Source organism: Polypterus senegalus, chromosome 11, assembly GCF_016835505.1.
Source record: "Polypterus senegalus isolate Bchr_013 chromosome 11, ASM1683550v1, whole genome shotgun sequence".
Lineage (NCBI taxonomy): Eukaryota > Metazoa > Chordata > Cladistia > Polypteriformes > Polypteridae > Polypterus > Polypterus senegalus.
In genome coordinates, this window is record NC_053164.1 from 20,674,571 (window position 1) to 20,691,742 (window position 17,172).

The 17,172-nt window shown below is 37.9% G+C and overlaps 1 protein-coding gene across 2 annotated transcripts in view; it reads left to right on the forward strand.

Moving 5' to 3' along the window:
- The window catches only part of LOC120538721 (CLK4-associating serine/arginine rich protein), a 78,675-nt gene extending 70,293 nt beyond the window's left edge, over positions 1 to 8,382 (forward strand). For both annotated transcript variants that reach the window (XM_039768140.1, XM_039768139.1), the window contains exons 20-21: positions 3,580 to 3,604; positions 7,832 to 8,382. In XM_039768140.1, the coding sequence (XP_039624074.1) occupies positions 3,580 to 3,604; positions 7,832 to 7,874 (68 nt within the window). In that variant the 3' untranslated portion in view covers positions 7,875 to 8,382. The remainder of the gene's footprint in view (positions 1 to 3,579; positions 3,605 to 7,831) is intronic.
- The last annotated feature ends 8,790 nt before the right edge of the window (positions 8,383 to 17,172 follow it).

Genomic DNA, 17,172 nt, shown 5'->3' on the forward strand with positions numbered 1-17,172 from the left:
GCTGATCTGTGGAGGCCAGAATCTTCAGACATTGTTACTGCTATATCTCAGTAGTAGTATTAAGTAAAACCAGAATACACGTCCTGACTCTGTTCCAAGATACTTTCAAGTATGTCCTTGTTAGTGACTCTGTTTGATATATATTGTGTTTTTGTGCTTAATACAGCATTCTGCAACGTGTTTAATCCAATTTAGAGTCACAGGTGGTGGCAGCTGTATATTTATTTATGGTGTATAACAAGCTATTTATTTATGGGACCCTTTATTTTGCCTGTTGCATATTGATAGTTTTTTTTTGTGCAACATGCAGTATATTAAGAACTATAGCAACTGCTGTACATCATGAGGTGCATCACATCCAATAAAAACAATACATAAAATAAGTAATAGTAACATGCTTAAGTTTAGGCAAATGTGCAAATTACAGCAATAATATAAAAGTGGTGATGTTGCTTGTTAATGCTTTTGCATAAATTATCTCAGCAAGTGCAAAATGATAGTGAGTAAATTAAATTGTACAGTTAACATACCAACAGAGTTAAGCAGTTCATAGTTATTTCAACCAAACTAACCCTTGATACATTGTAGAGGAAATTGCTTGTTTCCTGTTTTCATATATGCAAGAAAACAAGACTGGCCATGCTAAGAGAATTTCACTCTCTACCATGTGTTCTCCTTCTGTGTCATTTAAAAGGTCATATAGCAGATTGAATCCTGCCGGATTTCTCTTTTTACACTTCTGTTTGTAAATATGGTGTCTAATTAAATCCCTTTTCTGACTTGTCAGTTGGAACTCTACTGGTTAAAATCAAAAAATGGCAGGGAGCATCAGTTAGGTATTTTTTGTTTTCTTTCTCTGTTTCGGTCTCACAAGTGTTACTGTAACCCAGTAAAAGATTAATCAGAATCATTAAAGTAAATCAGGTTACCAGTTTAGCTAGTTTAAAAATAAAACCTGATCTTGTTACATCTCCTACAAACTTTTTTTGTTTTATTTTATTTTCCAAACCGTTCTATTGGGTTATAGGTCTGCTACAGTGTAGCCTGATGACTGTTTGGTCATTACAGAAGCAAGTCTCAGTTTCTACTGTAAAGAAGAGGCTTTGTGCTGCAAGCTTGGCTGTGCCAGTGGCAGTAAGAATGCCATTCCTTAAAGGACAAAACAGGGCCATGGAATACTGACTGTGGACAACTGCAGACTGGACAAAGTCTCCTCTTCACAGTACAAACTGAGCCTTGCTTTTTTTTTTCCTCCACCACTGCTAAGCTTTTTTTTTTTTTTTTTGAAGCTGCTCTGCTGTGAGGTGCCTGTCACACAAGCTGGTAACCCTCAGAATCTTCTGATTGGGTTATGACTTTAGGTCTGCCAGATCTCCGAGTTTCTTCCAGATTCCGATTATTTGGGTTGTGTAGGACACCACTGCACTCACTAACACTTTGAATTTTTTTTTTTTTTTTTTTGTTTTGCGATTTCTCTAGATGAAAGGCCTACACTTGTCTCATTTCATTTGTTAATTGCTGTTTTCTTGCCCTTATCACTGATACATTGTCCAAGTAGTACTTCAGAGGGTGTAGTAACACAGTCTTTTCCATCTCTACTTTAAGCCTGACAGGGTTTTTTTTAAGTAATCAGACGTTGGGACACCTGTGCGTTTTGTTTGCTTCAACTTGCAAGGCTTAATTAACTTTAATTACTGTTGACAAATGTGTAGGTTGTAACCTGTAAGTTCTTTCCTGAAGAAGGCCCATTTGTAATATTCTGATATTTCCTTTGTCAGTTTTTGATATCCTAAACTTTAAATGTAAATCTCTGTTTACCTTTTCACCATTTTTAGGTCAATCATTATAGTTCACGTGAATAAATCTAATTAAAAACTCAGATGTTCAGTTTCATTTAATTGAAAATGTTGACAATATCTTAAGCTCAATCCTCCGATCATTAGTTGTAAATTATCATAACAGATAAATACTGAATACAATATTCAGAGTTTCTAGATACATTATACAGGTGCATCTCAATAAAATAGAATATCAAAAAGTTAATTTATCTCAGTAATTCAGTTCAAAAAGTGAAACTCGTATATAGATTCAATATACACAGAGCAATCGATATATTTCAAGCTTTTGTTTCTTTTCGTTTTGCTGATTATGGCTTACAGGTAACAAAAACCCAAAATTCAATATCTCACAAAATTAGAATATTGAGGAAAAAGTTTATTATAGACTCCTGGTGTCGCACTCCACTTAGCTAATTAACCCAAAACACCTGCAAAGGTGTTCTGAGCCTTTAAATGGTCTCTTAGTCTGGTTCATTAGGTCACACAATCATGGGGAAGACTGCTGATTTGACATTTGTCCAGAAGACGGTCATTGACACCCTCCATTAGAATGGCAAACCACAATAGGTCATTACTGAAGAAGCTGGCTGTTCAGAGTGCTGTATCCAAGCATAGTAATGGAAAGTTGAGTGGAATGAAATAAATGTGGCAGAAAAAGGTTCACAAGCAACAGGGATAACCACAGCCTTGAGAGGGTTGTGAAGGAAAAGTTTCCAGGACGTGGGCTACAACTGTCGTATTCTTTGTGTCAAGCGACTCCTGATCCAGAGACATCATCAGAAGCATTTTACCTGGGCTAACAAGAAAACAGACTGGATTGTTACACAGTGGTCCAAAGTCCTCTTTTCAGATGAAAGTAAATTTTGCATTTCAGTTGGAAATCAAGGTCCCGGAGTCTGGAAGAAGATTGGAGAGGCACAGAATCCAAGTTGTTTGAGGGCTAGTTTGAAGTTTCCACAGTCCAGTGATGATTTGGGTAGCCATGTCATCAACTGATGTTGTTCCACTGTGCTTTATCAAGTCCAAAGTCATAGCAGTCCTCTACCAGGAAATTTTAGAGCACTTGATGCTTCCCTCTGCCGACAAGCTTAATGGCGATGCTGATTTCATTTTCCAGCAGAACTTTGCACCTGCCCACACTTACAATAGTATCAGTACCTGGTAATGACCATGGTATCACTGTGTTTGATTGGCCAGCAAACTTTCCTGACCTTTATTGTCAAGAGGAAGATGAGACACCAGGCCCAACAATGCAGATGAGCTAAAGGCCACTATTAAAGCATCCTGGACTTCCATAACAACTTTGCCGTGCCACAGGCTAATTGCCTCCATGCCATGCCGCACTGATGCAGTAATTAATGCAAAAGGAGCCCTGACCAAGTATTGAGTGTGTACATGGCCATACTTTTTCAGTAGGCCAACATTTCTGTATTAAAAATCTTTTTTTATTGGTCTTATGTAGTAATCTAATTTTCTGAGATACTGAATTTTGAGTTTTCATTACCTTTTGGCCATAATCAGCAAAATGAAAAGAAATAAACTCTTAAAATATCACTCTGTGTAATGAATCTATGTACGACTTTCACTTTTTGAACTGAATTACTAAAATTAACTTTTCAATGATATTCTAATTTGAGATGCACTTGTAGATTGAGACTCTCTGGTAACTGTTTCATTAAATCTGTGTTTCTTATGTATTTTTATTAAAGTAGCTGACTTTACTTTTAATTTTGTTTTATAGGCCGAGAGCACACAGCTTCAAGACGGTAAGTGTCATTTTTTATTTTGAGGAGGCTGTATCACAAAACCTCTAGCCCTCTTTTTTTCTTTTAACTTTAAATATGTAATGACTTTGTAACTTGATTCAACAGTCTCAGTGGCAAAAATTAAGAACTTTTGAATTCAAGTTCCAGAGCAAAAAAAAATTAAATATACGAGGTGTGGCAGAAAAGTAATGAGACTGGCAAGACTGCAAGCGATCTGGCAACGCTGCGCTGTTGTCCTTGATAGAGCACGTGTATCAGTACTCTCCCATAGCTCAGTGCGAGTTTCAACTCCTTCCATTAACTACGTGATTTTTGTGACTGCTATTAGCGAAGTTGTGTTTTTGGTTGTGCGTCACACAAAATGGAACAGCGGAATTTGGAGCAACGTTTTGCCATTAAAGTTTGTGTTAAGCTTGGAGAATCGGCAAGTGTGACGTTTGAAAAGTTAAAACAGGCCTATGGGGAACATTCTTTATCCCGAGCTCAAGTTTTTCGCTGGCACAAATCATTTTTGGAACGCAAAAAACACGTTAAACATGAACACCGTTCAGGGAGGCCTTCAACTTTGAAAATCAATGAAAACATCGAACGTGTGAACACTCTTGTGAGATCACAATGTCGTTTAACATTAAGAATGTTGAGTGAACAATTAAATTTGAACAGATTTACCGTTCATCAAATTTTGACTGAACATTTGCACATGCGAAAGTCTGTGCCAAAATGGTGCCGAAAAACCTCACAATTGAGCAAAAGGACAATCGAAAAAACAAGTGTCTTGATCTTCTTGATAGAATCGCGAATGAGCAAGATTTCTTTAGTCGTGTGATAACAGGTGATGAATCATGGATTTTTGAATACGATCCTGAGACCAAGAAGCAAAGTCAGGAGTGGCACACTGCAAACTGTCCTCGACCAAAGAAAGCTCGAATTAGCAAATCGAAGATCAAATCAATGCTGATTTGTTTTTTTGACAAAAGGGGAATTGTCCACAAAGAATTTGTTCCTCCAGGACAAACTGTCAACCAAATTTTTTATAAATACGTCCTTGAAAGGCTCGGAAAAATGGTCATTCGCGTGAAACCAGACATTGCAGACAAATGGATGCTCCATCATGACAACATCCCATGTCACACTGCCCTCTCCATAACAGAATTTTTGACCTCAAAAGGCATTCCTGTGGTTCCCCAGCCCCCGTATTCACCTGACCTCAGTCCGTGTAAGTTTTTCCTAAACTGAAAAATGTCCTCAAAGGACGTCATTGCGGCACTTTAGAAAACATCCAAAAGAGTGTAACGGACATGCTGAAGACCATACCGGTTGAAGACTTCCAGCGTTGCTACCAACAGTGGGAACAACGTCTCCATTGGTGTGTAGAGCTGCCCAAGAGAACTACTTTGAAGAGGATAATATTAATGTTGGAAAAAAAAAAAAAACACTTTGGTAAATAAAAGATCAGTCTCATTACTTTTCTGCCACACCTCGTGTGTGTGTATGTGTGTGTGTATATATATATATATATATATATATATATATATATATATATACACACACACACACAGTGGTGTGAAACACTATTTGCCCCTTCCTGATTTTTTTATTCTTTTGCATGTTTATCACATAAAATGTTTCTGATCATCAAACACATTTAACCATTAGTCAAATATAACACAAAATGCAGTTTTTAAATGATGGTTTTTATTATTTAGGGAGAAAAAAAATCCAAACCTACATGGCCATGTGATGAAAAAGTGATTGCCCCCTTGTTAAAAAATAACTGTGGTGTATTACACCTGAGTTCAATTTCCGTAGCCACCCCCAGGCCTGATTACTGCCACACCTGTTTCAATCACTTAAATAGGAGCTGCCTGACACAGAGAAGTAGACCAAAAGCACCTCAAAGCTAGACATCATGCCAAGATCCAAAGAAATTCAGGAACAAATGAGAACAGAAGTAATTGAGATCTATCAGTCTGGTAAAGGTTATAAAGCCATTTCTAAAGCTTTGGGACTCCAGCGAACCACAGTGAGAGCCATTATCCACAAATGGCAAAAACATGGAACAGTGGTGAACCTTCCCAGGAGTGCCGGCCCGACCAAAATTACCCCAAGAGCGCAGAGACAACTCATCCGAGAGGTCACAAAAGACCCCAGGACAACGTCTAAAGAACTGCAGGCCTCACTTGCCCCAATTAAGGTCAGTGTTTTCACGACTCCACCATAAGAAAGAGACTGAGCAAAAACGGCCTGCATGGCAGATTTCCAAGGCGCAAACCACTGTTAAGCAAAAAGAACATTAGGGCTCGTCTCAATTTTGCTAAGAAACATCTCAATGATTGCCAAGACTTTTGGGAAAATACCTTGTGGACTGATGACAAAAGTTTTTGGAAGGCAAATGTCCCGTTACATCTGGCGTAAAAGGAACACAGCATTTCAGAAAAAGAACATCATACCAACAGTAAAATGTGGTGGTAGTGTGATGGTCTGGGGTTGTTTTGCTGCTTCAGGACCTAGACGGCTTGCTGTGATAGAACCATGAATTCTACTGTCTACCAAAAAATCCTGAAGGAGAATGTCCGGCCATCTGTTCATCAACTCAAGCTGAAGCGATCTTGGGTGCTGCAACAGGACAATGACCCAAAACACACCAGCAAATCCACCTCTGAATGGCTAAAGAAAAACAAAATGAAGACTTTGGAGTGGCCTAGTCAAAGTCCTGACCTGAATCCAATTGAGATGCTATGGCATGACCTTAAAAAGGAGGTTCATGCTAGAAAACCCTCAAATAAAGCTGAATTACAACAATTCTGCAGAGATGAGTGGGCCAAAATTCCTCCAGAGCGCTGTAAAAGACTCACTGCAAGTTATCGCAACCGCTTGATTGCAGTTATTGCTGCTAAGGATGGCCCAACCAGTTATTAGGTTCAGGGGGCAATTACTTTTTCACACAGGGCCATGTAGGTTTGGATTTCTTTTTCTCCCTAAATAATAAAAACCATCATTTAAAAACTGCATTTTGTGTTTACTTGTGTTATATTTGACTAATGGTTAAATGTGTTTGATGATCAGAAACATTTTGTGTGACAAACATGCAAAAGAATAAGAAATCAGGAAGGGGGCAAATAGTTTTTCACACCACTGTGTGTATATGTATATGTGTATGTATATATATATATATATATATATATATATATATGTATGTATATATATATGTATATATATGTATGTGTATATATATATATATATATATATATATATATATGGATGCCAATTATGTTGCTGTAGTTTATTGTTGTAAAGTGAATGTTGCTCTTTGTTATTTGTTACCTAAATACTAAACTGAAATAACCTACTCCTTGCGGATGTTTAATTCTACTTGAATGTAAACTGTAATAGTAGTAGTATTTGTCATTTACAAAGTACAGTGAAAGTCCAACCAACATGCATCACTTCACTACTCTCTGAAGCCATGAGAAACAAGAATAAATTAAAATGCATGTATTGTTATTGGTAAGAAAAATACATTCTACAAAAAATGCAAGTCAGCATGCTCCAGAAATAATTAATTTTGACTGATAAAAAGAATGCTAACAGTTGAATAAGGCATGATAATTCAGTGTGTGGACAAAGTAAAAGCAAGCAAGCATTGAGACAGGATCTTTAACAAATGAGGTCTTCATTGAAGTCCACAAGTGAATGTGTGATTCAGTTTCTAATTTACTTTTTACTGGTTAAGTAAATAATTTGGATACATTTTAATGTCCTACATCTGTACATGCTCATTATATCCTATTTAAAACTTTAATCCTACACATGTCTACATATGAAAGTCGAAAAATATAATGCTTTGTTTAAATTGGCTGGATTCTACTGATTGCAATACTGAATTTCCAAGGGGGAGAACAGTGGTAAAATAGTGAGATGCTGAGATGTACTCTGAGCTTACTATACTTTTGGCCTTGTGTCTTCAAAGAATAGTGATTTGTTCAGTTTTCTTAACTGGTTGGATGGGAGAATATTACTGCAGGTTTTTTTTTTTTCTTAAAGATTCTCCAAGAGTTTTCCTTGACTACGTAATATGATGTTTTTAGTTTGATAGTTTTTATTTACTCAGCTGTACTCGTACATGTGGAAATAACGTATAAACTTGTAAGAATGAAGTTGTGTTCAGATTGTGGTGGTAACAGTCTCTCTACCTCTCTCCACCCAAATCCCCCAATCCTCTTTCAGGCGATCACGTTCTCGTTCCAGAAGTCCTCATTATCGCTACTAAACTGCCATGAACTGGTCCAGAAAACTGTACAAAAAGAACTTGCTGACATGAGGAAGATTCTGATAACATTTTTCAATCTGATTCACTGTAGTGTTGTATATATGATGTTGAACAATGTTTTGGATACCCATGCCACAAATTTCATGTTGTAAATACCATTTGGAATAAACTGCTCCCTTTCAAGACCACCATTGGTGGACAGCTGCTTTAAATTTTTATGACAATTTTGACTAATATCTTTTGATGTGCACTACAAGCTTAATGTTTTCAGGTCAACCAATCCATCAGTAACTCCTGGCCTCCTTTGCTTTATGCCAGTCTAAGCAGCTTGTGTATATCTTTATTAATATCAATTGTCATTTTTGTATTTGCTCTGACTGAAGTTTTATCTTTGGTACACTTAGAAAAGCTTTACTTTCTGGAAGTGTTGAGCTGTTTCTTGCTTTGTATCATCTCCATCCTAAATGTGACATTTTGTAATAAAATGTAAAAAAAAGTAAAAAGAGAACCTGTTTGTTGTTGGCTGTCTTGAGATCTCATGTCCCTTACCAAACTGAACTTTTTTTTTTGTTAAAGTTTAGATTTTAGAGCTCAGTAAATACATTTCCAATGAGGTGATTCACATGAAATTCTCACCAGACATTAATATTAACTCAAGAAATCCACAAATATTAAGAATTCATAACATTAAATGCCATAAGTATTGAAAACGCTAATTTAATACTTGGTGGAAAAGCCTTTGTTTGTAATGACAGGTTCAAGGCACTTCCTGTATGAAGAAACCAATCATCTGCAGTGTTCAGGTGTGATTTTTGTCCCATTCTTCTGATTCTGGGGGGCCCTCTTGTGAACCCTTATCTTTAGTTTCTTCTACAAATGTTCAGTTGGATTCAACTCATGTGATTAACTGGGCCATTCTAACAGCTTGATTTTCTTTCTCTGAAACCATTTGAGAGTTTCCATTGTTGTATGCTTTGTTTTGGATTATTGTCCTGCTGGAAGGTCCACCCACGTCTCATCCTCGTCATCCTGGTTGATGGCAGCAGATTAATTTCAAGAATCTCTCAGTACATGACCTCATTCATCGTTCCTTCAATTACATGAATTCTGCCAGTACCATGAGATGAGAAACAGCCCCACACTATGATGCTTCCACCTCCAAACTTCACTGTTAGTGTAGTGTTGCTTGGGTGACGTACAGTGCCATTTCTCCTTTTTTTTTTTTTTTATTTTGTTAATTTTATTACAATCCATACAAAGCAATGCAAGTTTTACAAAAAGAAGAATTGAGTTAAGAACAGATCGATCCCACCCTGAGAGAGAGAGCAAGCCAAACGGCGTAAAATTTAAGGCTTGTAAACATACCTAAATTAATAAATTCTCTGTGCTTTATAAACTTATTTTAAAATATTACTGATTAGATCCTGCCATGTTTTGAAAAAGTCTGTACGGATCTCTAACTGAGTATTTGATTTTTTCCAATATCAAATAATATAACACATCAGTTTCCCACTGACTTAAAGAGGAGAGTTTGGGTTCTTCCAGTTTATCAGAATAAGTCTGCGTGCCAACAGTGTAGTGAATGCAATCACAATTTGTTTGTCTTTCTCCACTTTAAGCCCCTCTGGAAGAACCCCAAACACAGCTGTTAATGGGTTAGGAGGGATTGTGAGTCCAAGGCTGTCTGAAGGTAATTAAAAATTTTGTCCAGAATAATGTTAATTTGGTGCAGGCCCAGAACATGTGACCCAGTGAGGCTGGGGCTTGGTTGCAACGTTCACAGGTTGGATCATGCCCTGGAAACATTTTGGAGAGTTTTAGTCGAGACAGATGTGCTCGATATATAATTTTGAGTTGTATAATTGTATGCTTTGCGTATATGGAGCTCGAGTGAATTCTCTGCATTGCTACTTTCCACTCCTTTTCTGATATATTAATTGAGATCTTTTTCCCAGTGTCCTCTTGGATCTTTGAAAGGAAGGGATTGTAAAATGATTTTATATATTGTAGAGATGGAGTCTAATTCCTTGAGATTGAGCAATATTTTTCCAGCGTGGATGAGGGTGCAAGATGAGGAAAATCTGGAAGGTTCTGTTTAACAAAGTTCCTGATTTGAAGATAGTGAAAGAAATGTGTAGCTGGAATGTTAAATTTGGAATGTAATTGTTTATAGGATGCAAAGACGTCTATATAAAAATCTCTAAGCAAGTTAATTCCAAATTTTTCCAAATATTAAAAACTGCATATGTTTGTGAAGGTTGAAAGAGGTGGTTCTCTTGCAGGGTGCCACAGATAGAAGCTTCTCCGTCTTAAAATGCTTTCTACATTGGTTCCAGATTCTAAGTGAGTGGAGCACAATTGGGTTATTAGTGTATTGCCGATAAGCGTGTGTTTATTGGAGCAGAGCAAGGAATACAAAGAAGTGTACTGCAGGATTTTACTTCTATTGCGGTCCAAGCCTGTGTATGTTCTTCTATTTGTGTCCAGGTTCTTATCTCCTGTATATTTGCCAGTAATAAAACTGGAAGTTAGGTAGAGCCATGCCGCCTTCTGCCTTTTGTCTTTGTAGGGTCGCTCTTTTGATGCGTGGATGTTTTGAATTCCAAATAAATGAGGTTATTGTTGAATCTAATTGCTTAAAGAATGATTTATTAATGTATATTGGGATGTTTTGAAATAAAAAGGAGCTTAGGAAGAATATTCATCTTAACAGTGTTAATTCTTCCATCTTGTGTGAGATGAAGGGTTGACCATCTATGCAAGTCTTGTTTAATTTTTTCCATGCAGAGGGTGAAGTTTTGCTGATATACAACTTTATGTTTACTTGTGATGATAAAAGGTAGGGTGTCTAATCTAATATTATATGCTTGAGAATTCATTGGAAAGAGTACACTTTTATTAAGATTAATTCTGAGACCAGAGATCTTTTGAAATTCTGTGAGTGCTGCTAAGACTGCAGGCACAGAATTTTCTGGGTCCATATATACAGTACCATGTCATCTGCATATAATGAGATTTTCTGTTCCAGTCCTTCTCTGCTAATCCCCTTTATCTGATCAGTATTTCGACAATGTATTGCCAGTGGTTCAATGGCAATGCAAACAGCAGTGGTGACAAGGGGCATCCTTGTCTAGTGCCACGTTCTAGTTTAAAGTAATCTGAGCAAATGTTATTGATGCAAACTGAAGCTTCTGGGTTAGTATACAGTAATTTAATCCATGCACAAATGTTCGGGCCAAACCCAAACTTCTCCAATATAGCAAAAAGGTATTTCCATTCAATCATGTCGAATGCTTTTTCTGCATCCAATGATAATAATATTTCTGGGGTGTTTGATTTAGTTGGTGAGTATATTACATTAAACAGGCGAAGATTTGAAGATAAGTGTCGGCCCCTAATAAATCCAGTTTGGTCTTGTGATATTACGAGGGAGCACTTTCTCCATCCTTCTAGCTATGATTTTAGAGAGTATTTTAACGTCGTTATTCAGAAGTGAAATTGGTCTGTATGATGCACATTGTAATAAGTCCTTATTTTGTTTTGGAAAGACAGTGATTAGTGCTTGGCGAAAGGTTTGTGGAAGAGATTGGTTATCTCTGGCTTCTGTAAATGTTGCTAATAGGAGGGAGCTAGCTGAGCGGAGAATTTCTTGTAAAACTCTGCAGGGTAGCCATCAGGGCCTGCTGCTTTTCCACCTTGGAGTGACTTTATAGCATCTAGTAATTCTGATAATTGCAGAGGTTTATCAAGTTCCTCCACACTAAAAGCGTCTATTTGTGGTATCTGTAATGTATCCAGAAATGCATTAGATTGTATATTGTCTTCTTTAAACTCAGTAGTATATAGGGATTTATAGTAGTCTCTGAAAGTGTGCATTATATTTTTGTGTTCGATGATTTTATCTCCGTTGTGTTAGTGATTACGAGATTGCGTTGCACTTCTTGCTTGTGAATTTGTTGAGCTAAAAGCTTATTAGCTTTCTCTCCATGTTCATAATAATGATGTCTGGATTTGTAAATTAGTTGTTCAGTTTCTTTAGTTGTCAAGAGGTTTAATTCTGAATGTAGAGCCTGCCTCCTCCTATGTAGAGTCTCGCTTGGTAGTCTGGCATGTTCTTCATCTATTTTAGTAATTTCGCTTTTTATCTCTGCTACTTTCTTGCGGATTTATTTCTGTGGGAAAGATATGAGATAATCTGTCCTCTTAAGAAGGCCTTAAGAGTTTCCCAGAGTATTCCTGCAGAGATCTCAGGGGATGTATTTGTCTCTAGAAAGAATTTGATTTGTTTGGATATAAATTCAGTACAATTCTCGTCAGCTAATAGAAGCGGGTTGAGGCCATCTGCGGGTGAGTGTATGGGGCTTAGTAATTTCAGCTCCAAGATCATAGGTGCATGGTCCGAAATAACAATAGCATCGTATTTACAAGATTTAATCTTAGGCAAGAAGTTATTATCTATAAAGAAGTAATCAATCCTTGAGTAGCAATGATGTACTGGTGAGTAGAAAGAATATGTTCTTGAATTTGGGTTTAAAACCTCCAGGGATCTGATAAGTTGTGATCAGTTATAAACTTTGTAATTATCTTTGCGGTGTTAGTTGCGTTCCCCTGTGGAGGAAGTCTATCTAAAAGTGGATTTAAAACACAATTAAAGTCCCCAGCCATTATAACTTTATGAGTGTTCAGATTGGGAATGGATGCAAATAAATTTTGTATAAATTCCTTATCATCAACATTAGGTGCATAAACATTTATCAAAATCATTTTACAGTTAGATAAGTCTCCCATGACCATTACATATCTCCCTTCAGGATCCAATACTACATCTGATGCTACAAATGGTACTGTTCTATGTATGAGAATTCCCACCCTCTAGTTTTCTTTGTAAAACTAGAATGGAACATTTGGCCAGTCCAGTCTTTTGCAGCGGAACTGATCCTTGCTTAGTAAGTGGGTTTCCTGTAAAAATACTATTTTAGCATTTAGACCTGTTAGGTGAGAAAGTACTTTCTTTCTCTTTAATTCGTGATTCAGGCCTTTAACATTCCAGCTTACGAAGTTAACTGTCCCATCATGGAGACACTGATTCTGAGTTTTTGATGTCATTTTATAGTCTTAACTGGAAGTGAGATAGTTTAGGTCTTAATTTCCTATTTCCCCAAGAGTTGTTGCCATGCAGCTTATTATTACGTTGATAGTTATAATTATAAAGATTGAGATGATAGATTAGGTATAGATCAAGCCTGCTCTCTTTCTCTTCCCCTTAACCCCCACCCCCTTTTTGCCTCCCCAAGTGAGGCTAAAACCCACTTCACGCAGTCCCAGTCCTCTGACATACCCAGAGACAGAGCACGTCCAAAGCACAACAAGCCCCATGCAGTGGGCTTTAGGTTAAAAGATAGAGATATCTGTTACCAATATAGTCTTTAAAAGAAAAAAAAAATTTTGCAAAAAATATATATATATATATATATAGTCTTCAGCAATTTTAGTGCATTAAGATGATACACCCAGATAATAAACCCAGGTGATGGTGTTAAAGATGTGTCCAAAATAAGCATAACAAGTCTTAATGCAGTAATAGCAATAACAGTAAACCAAGGGTATGATATTGAACAGTCTTGTTTAGGGTACACATGAAATAATTAGAAAAGAAAAAGAAAAAAAAAGGAGGAAAAGGTAATTAAGCACAATAAAACATAAACAGATAGCGCCTAGTAATACTAAGTAATAATAAGAATATATGAGAATATATGCTGATAAAAACCCCGTATTTTAAAACAAATAGATCAGACAGTAGATTATTAATCCTAGCTTTATCATTTACCGCCATGACTCACTATTATGTATCAGAATAGTCCCGGGATCAGCTTTCTTAATTCATTTTCTGCTTCTTCCTTGCTAGCGAAGACATAGAATTGACCCTGCCATTCCACTTTCAGTTTTGCCGGATACAGGAGGCTGTATTTGACACTGGCTTGCCGTGGCCGCTGTTTAATATTATAGAAGGCTGCGCGTTTAGTAGCTGTTGCTGGAGAGAAGTCAGGGAAGATACGAATGTGGTTATTTTCGATCACCTCTAGCTTAAATGATGATCGTTCAAAACGAACTATAAAAGATCTTGGTCGAGGTCTGATGGTGTTTGATCGCGTCGCGTAAGCGCTGCTATCTCAGATTCTGCTTTAAAGTCGTCCCCGATTTATTTTAGAAAAAAGTTCAGCTGCGAATTTCACAGGGTTTGAACTTTCTCGATTCTCCAGCAGACCTTCAATTCTGACATTATACCTTCTACTCCCATCTTCTAAAGCAGATCTTCTAAAGCAGCCAGTCTGTCTCCAAGTTTCTCTCCGAGTTTTTTGCATTCGGAACTGACATTTACTGCTCTTTCCTTGGCACTGGTAGCTAAATGTTCGGCCATTTCAATCCGATTCGTGAATGTCTCCTTGAAATCCTCGAATTGATCAGTAAGCTTGCTCAGTTTAATCGACTTTTCCTGAATGCGCTCTTCAATTTTACCCAGCACCTGTCGAAGCTCAAGTTGCACCTCTTGACGCAGACATTCACTGGCCTGTTTCAATTCTTGTTTCAGTCTCTCAAGTGCCTTTGCTGTTGCTTTCTCATTAGCCTTCTCGCTTTTCTTTATGTCTTGCGTGAGCTCAGCGAGCAGCACCTTCAGTTCAGATAGCTCAATTGTGCCTTCTTGTACCGTAGATGAAGCAGCAGACTTTGCTGTAGCCGGTGTCCCCGCTGCTCAATCCTCATGTAATTGAAGCCATTTCTCCTTCTAACATGGTGTGTAGTATGACCACCAAAAAGTTCAATTTTGGTCTCGTCTGCCCAGACCACCTTCTCTCAGTATTTCATAGGCTGTCCAAATGTGTAGCAAACTTTAAATGAGCTTCAGCATGCCTTTCCTGCAGTAATGGGAGTTTTCTGTGGTGGACACACATAGAGGCCATGCCATGCCTGTGAAGTACATTGTCTGTTGTTTTCTCTGTAACAGTTGCACCTGCTGCCTCCCAAGTCTTTCTTGGAGCCCTTTCCGAGTGGTCCTTGGCTCTTGGGCTACTCTTCTGACTGTCCTGACTCCCTAATCAGATCTCCTGTGCATGGCTGGTTTATGGTATAGTGATGTTCTTTCCACTAGCAGATAACGACCCCTGTGGTGCTTACTGAAAGATTCAGAAGTTTTGAAATATGTCTGTAACCAGTCCCATTGATCTGGTGTGCAACAATAAGGTTGTGAAGGTTATGGGAGAGATCTTTGCTTTTACCTATCATGAGATGTTTGTTGTGTGACACCTTGGTAGCAAAGCACCTTTTCATAGTCCAGTTTGTATAATTTGGAAGTGGAATTACTTTCTAACCACTTATGAAATTCAGCTGATCCCTTGCTTTTCCTTGCCTTGGTGAATTGTGTCATTCCACTTTTACACATACCTTTATTTATGGCCTTTAATGCCGTGAATTCTTTATATTTGTGGATTGCTTGAGTTAATACCAATGTCTGTTGAGAATTTCATTTGAATAGCCTCATTGGAAATATAAGTCCTGAAATTAATGTTGATGTGTTCAATATTTATTTCCCCCACTGTACGACCAATTTGTGCTGTCACCAAATATTATCTGTTTTAAACTATCTGGGAAGTTTACTTTTCAAGTGAATAGTTGGTTTAGTAATAGTTGTAGTATAATGGCACATACAGAATGCAGTGATGTTCTTACTTGCATATCCTATCAGCAGACATCCATCCATCCATTTTCTAACCCGCTGAATCCGAATACAGGGTCACGGGGGTCTGCTGGAGCCAATCCCAGCCAACACAGGGCACAAGGCAGGAACCAATCCTGGGCAGGGTGCCAACCCACCGCAGGACACACACAAACACACCCACCACACACTAGGGCCAATTTAGAATCGCCAATCCACCTAACCTGCATGTCTTTGGATTGTGGGAGGAAACCCACGCAGACACAGGGAGAACCCGGGAAGCGAACCCGGGTCTCCTAACTGCGAGGCAGCAGCGCTACCACTGCGCCACCGTGCCGCCTCTATATCTATATATAGTTATGTTATATATATATTATAATATATACAGATATATATATATATATATATATATATATATATATATATTGTTATGTTATATATATTATATTATATACAGGAATATATATATATATATATATATATATATATGCCTAGCAGTTAGGAGACCGGTTACTTCCGGGTCCTCCCTAGTAGAGTTTGCATGTTCTCCCCGTGTCTGTGTGGGTTTCCTCCCACAATCCAAAGACATGCAGGTTAGGTGGATTGGCGATTCTAAAATTGGCCCTAGTGTGTGCTTGGTGTGTGGGTGTGTGTCCTGTGGTGGGTTGGCACCCTGCCCAGGATTGGTTCCTGCCTTGTGCCCTGTGTTGGCTGGGATTGGCTCCAGCAGAGCCCCGTGACCCTGTATTCGGATTCAGCGGGTTAGAAAATGGATGGATGGATATATATATATATATATATATATTATATTATATACAGGTATATATAATATATACATATTATATTATATACAGGTATATATAATATATACATATTATATATATAGGGCGGCACAGTGGGCAGCGCTGCGCCCTCGCAGTTAGGAGACTTGGGTTCACTTCCCAGGTCCTCCCTGCGTGGAGTCTGCATGTTCTCACCGTGTCTGTGTGGGTTTCCTCCCACAGTCCAAAGACATGCAGGTCAGGTGGGTTGGTGATTCTAAATTGGCCCTGGTGTGTGTGTGGGTGTGTGTGTGGGTGTCCTGCGGTAGGTTGGCACCCTGCCCGGGATTGGATTCCTGCCTTGTGCCCTGTGTTGGATGGGATTGGCTCCAGCAGACCCCCGTGACCCTATGTTCGGATTCAGCGGGTTGCTCGATGGATATTATATATATATATATATATATATATATAGATTATATTTAAGTAGTACAGTGTTCATGTTGAAATGTATTCCTTAATGTTCAGCTGAATAGTTAGGTGCTTGTCTAATAAAACAAATGTAATTTATCTTTAATCGTATCACGACTTGTACATCATGCTTATCTGCTTTGTAACACAGAAAGAATTTATGCAAATCTTTCCCCTCTGAATGTTTACAAATGATATCTTTAAGCTTTACCTGATACAGAATTGAGACTGTAAAGAAGCATTCATACAAGGGCTACTCTTGAAAGTTATCAAAGTATTGGCTGGGAAAGCTCAGCCCAGTTTTCACTTTGGTGTTTTTTGCAAACACTTTTTTTTTTTTTTTTGTTCCGCCTGAAAG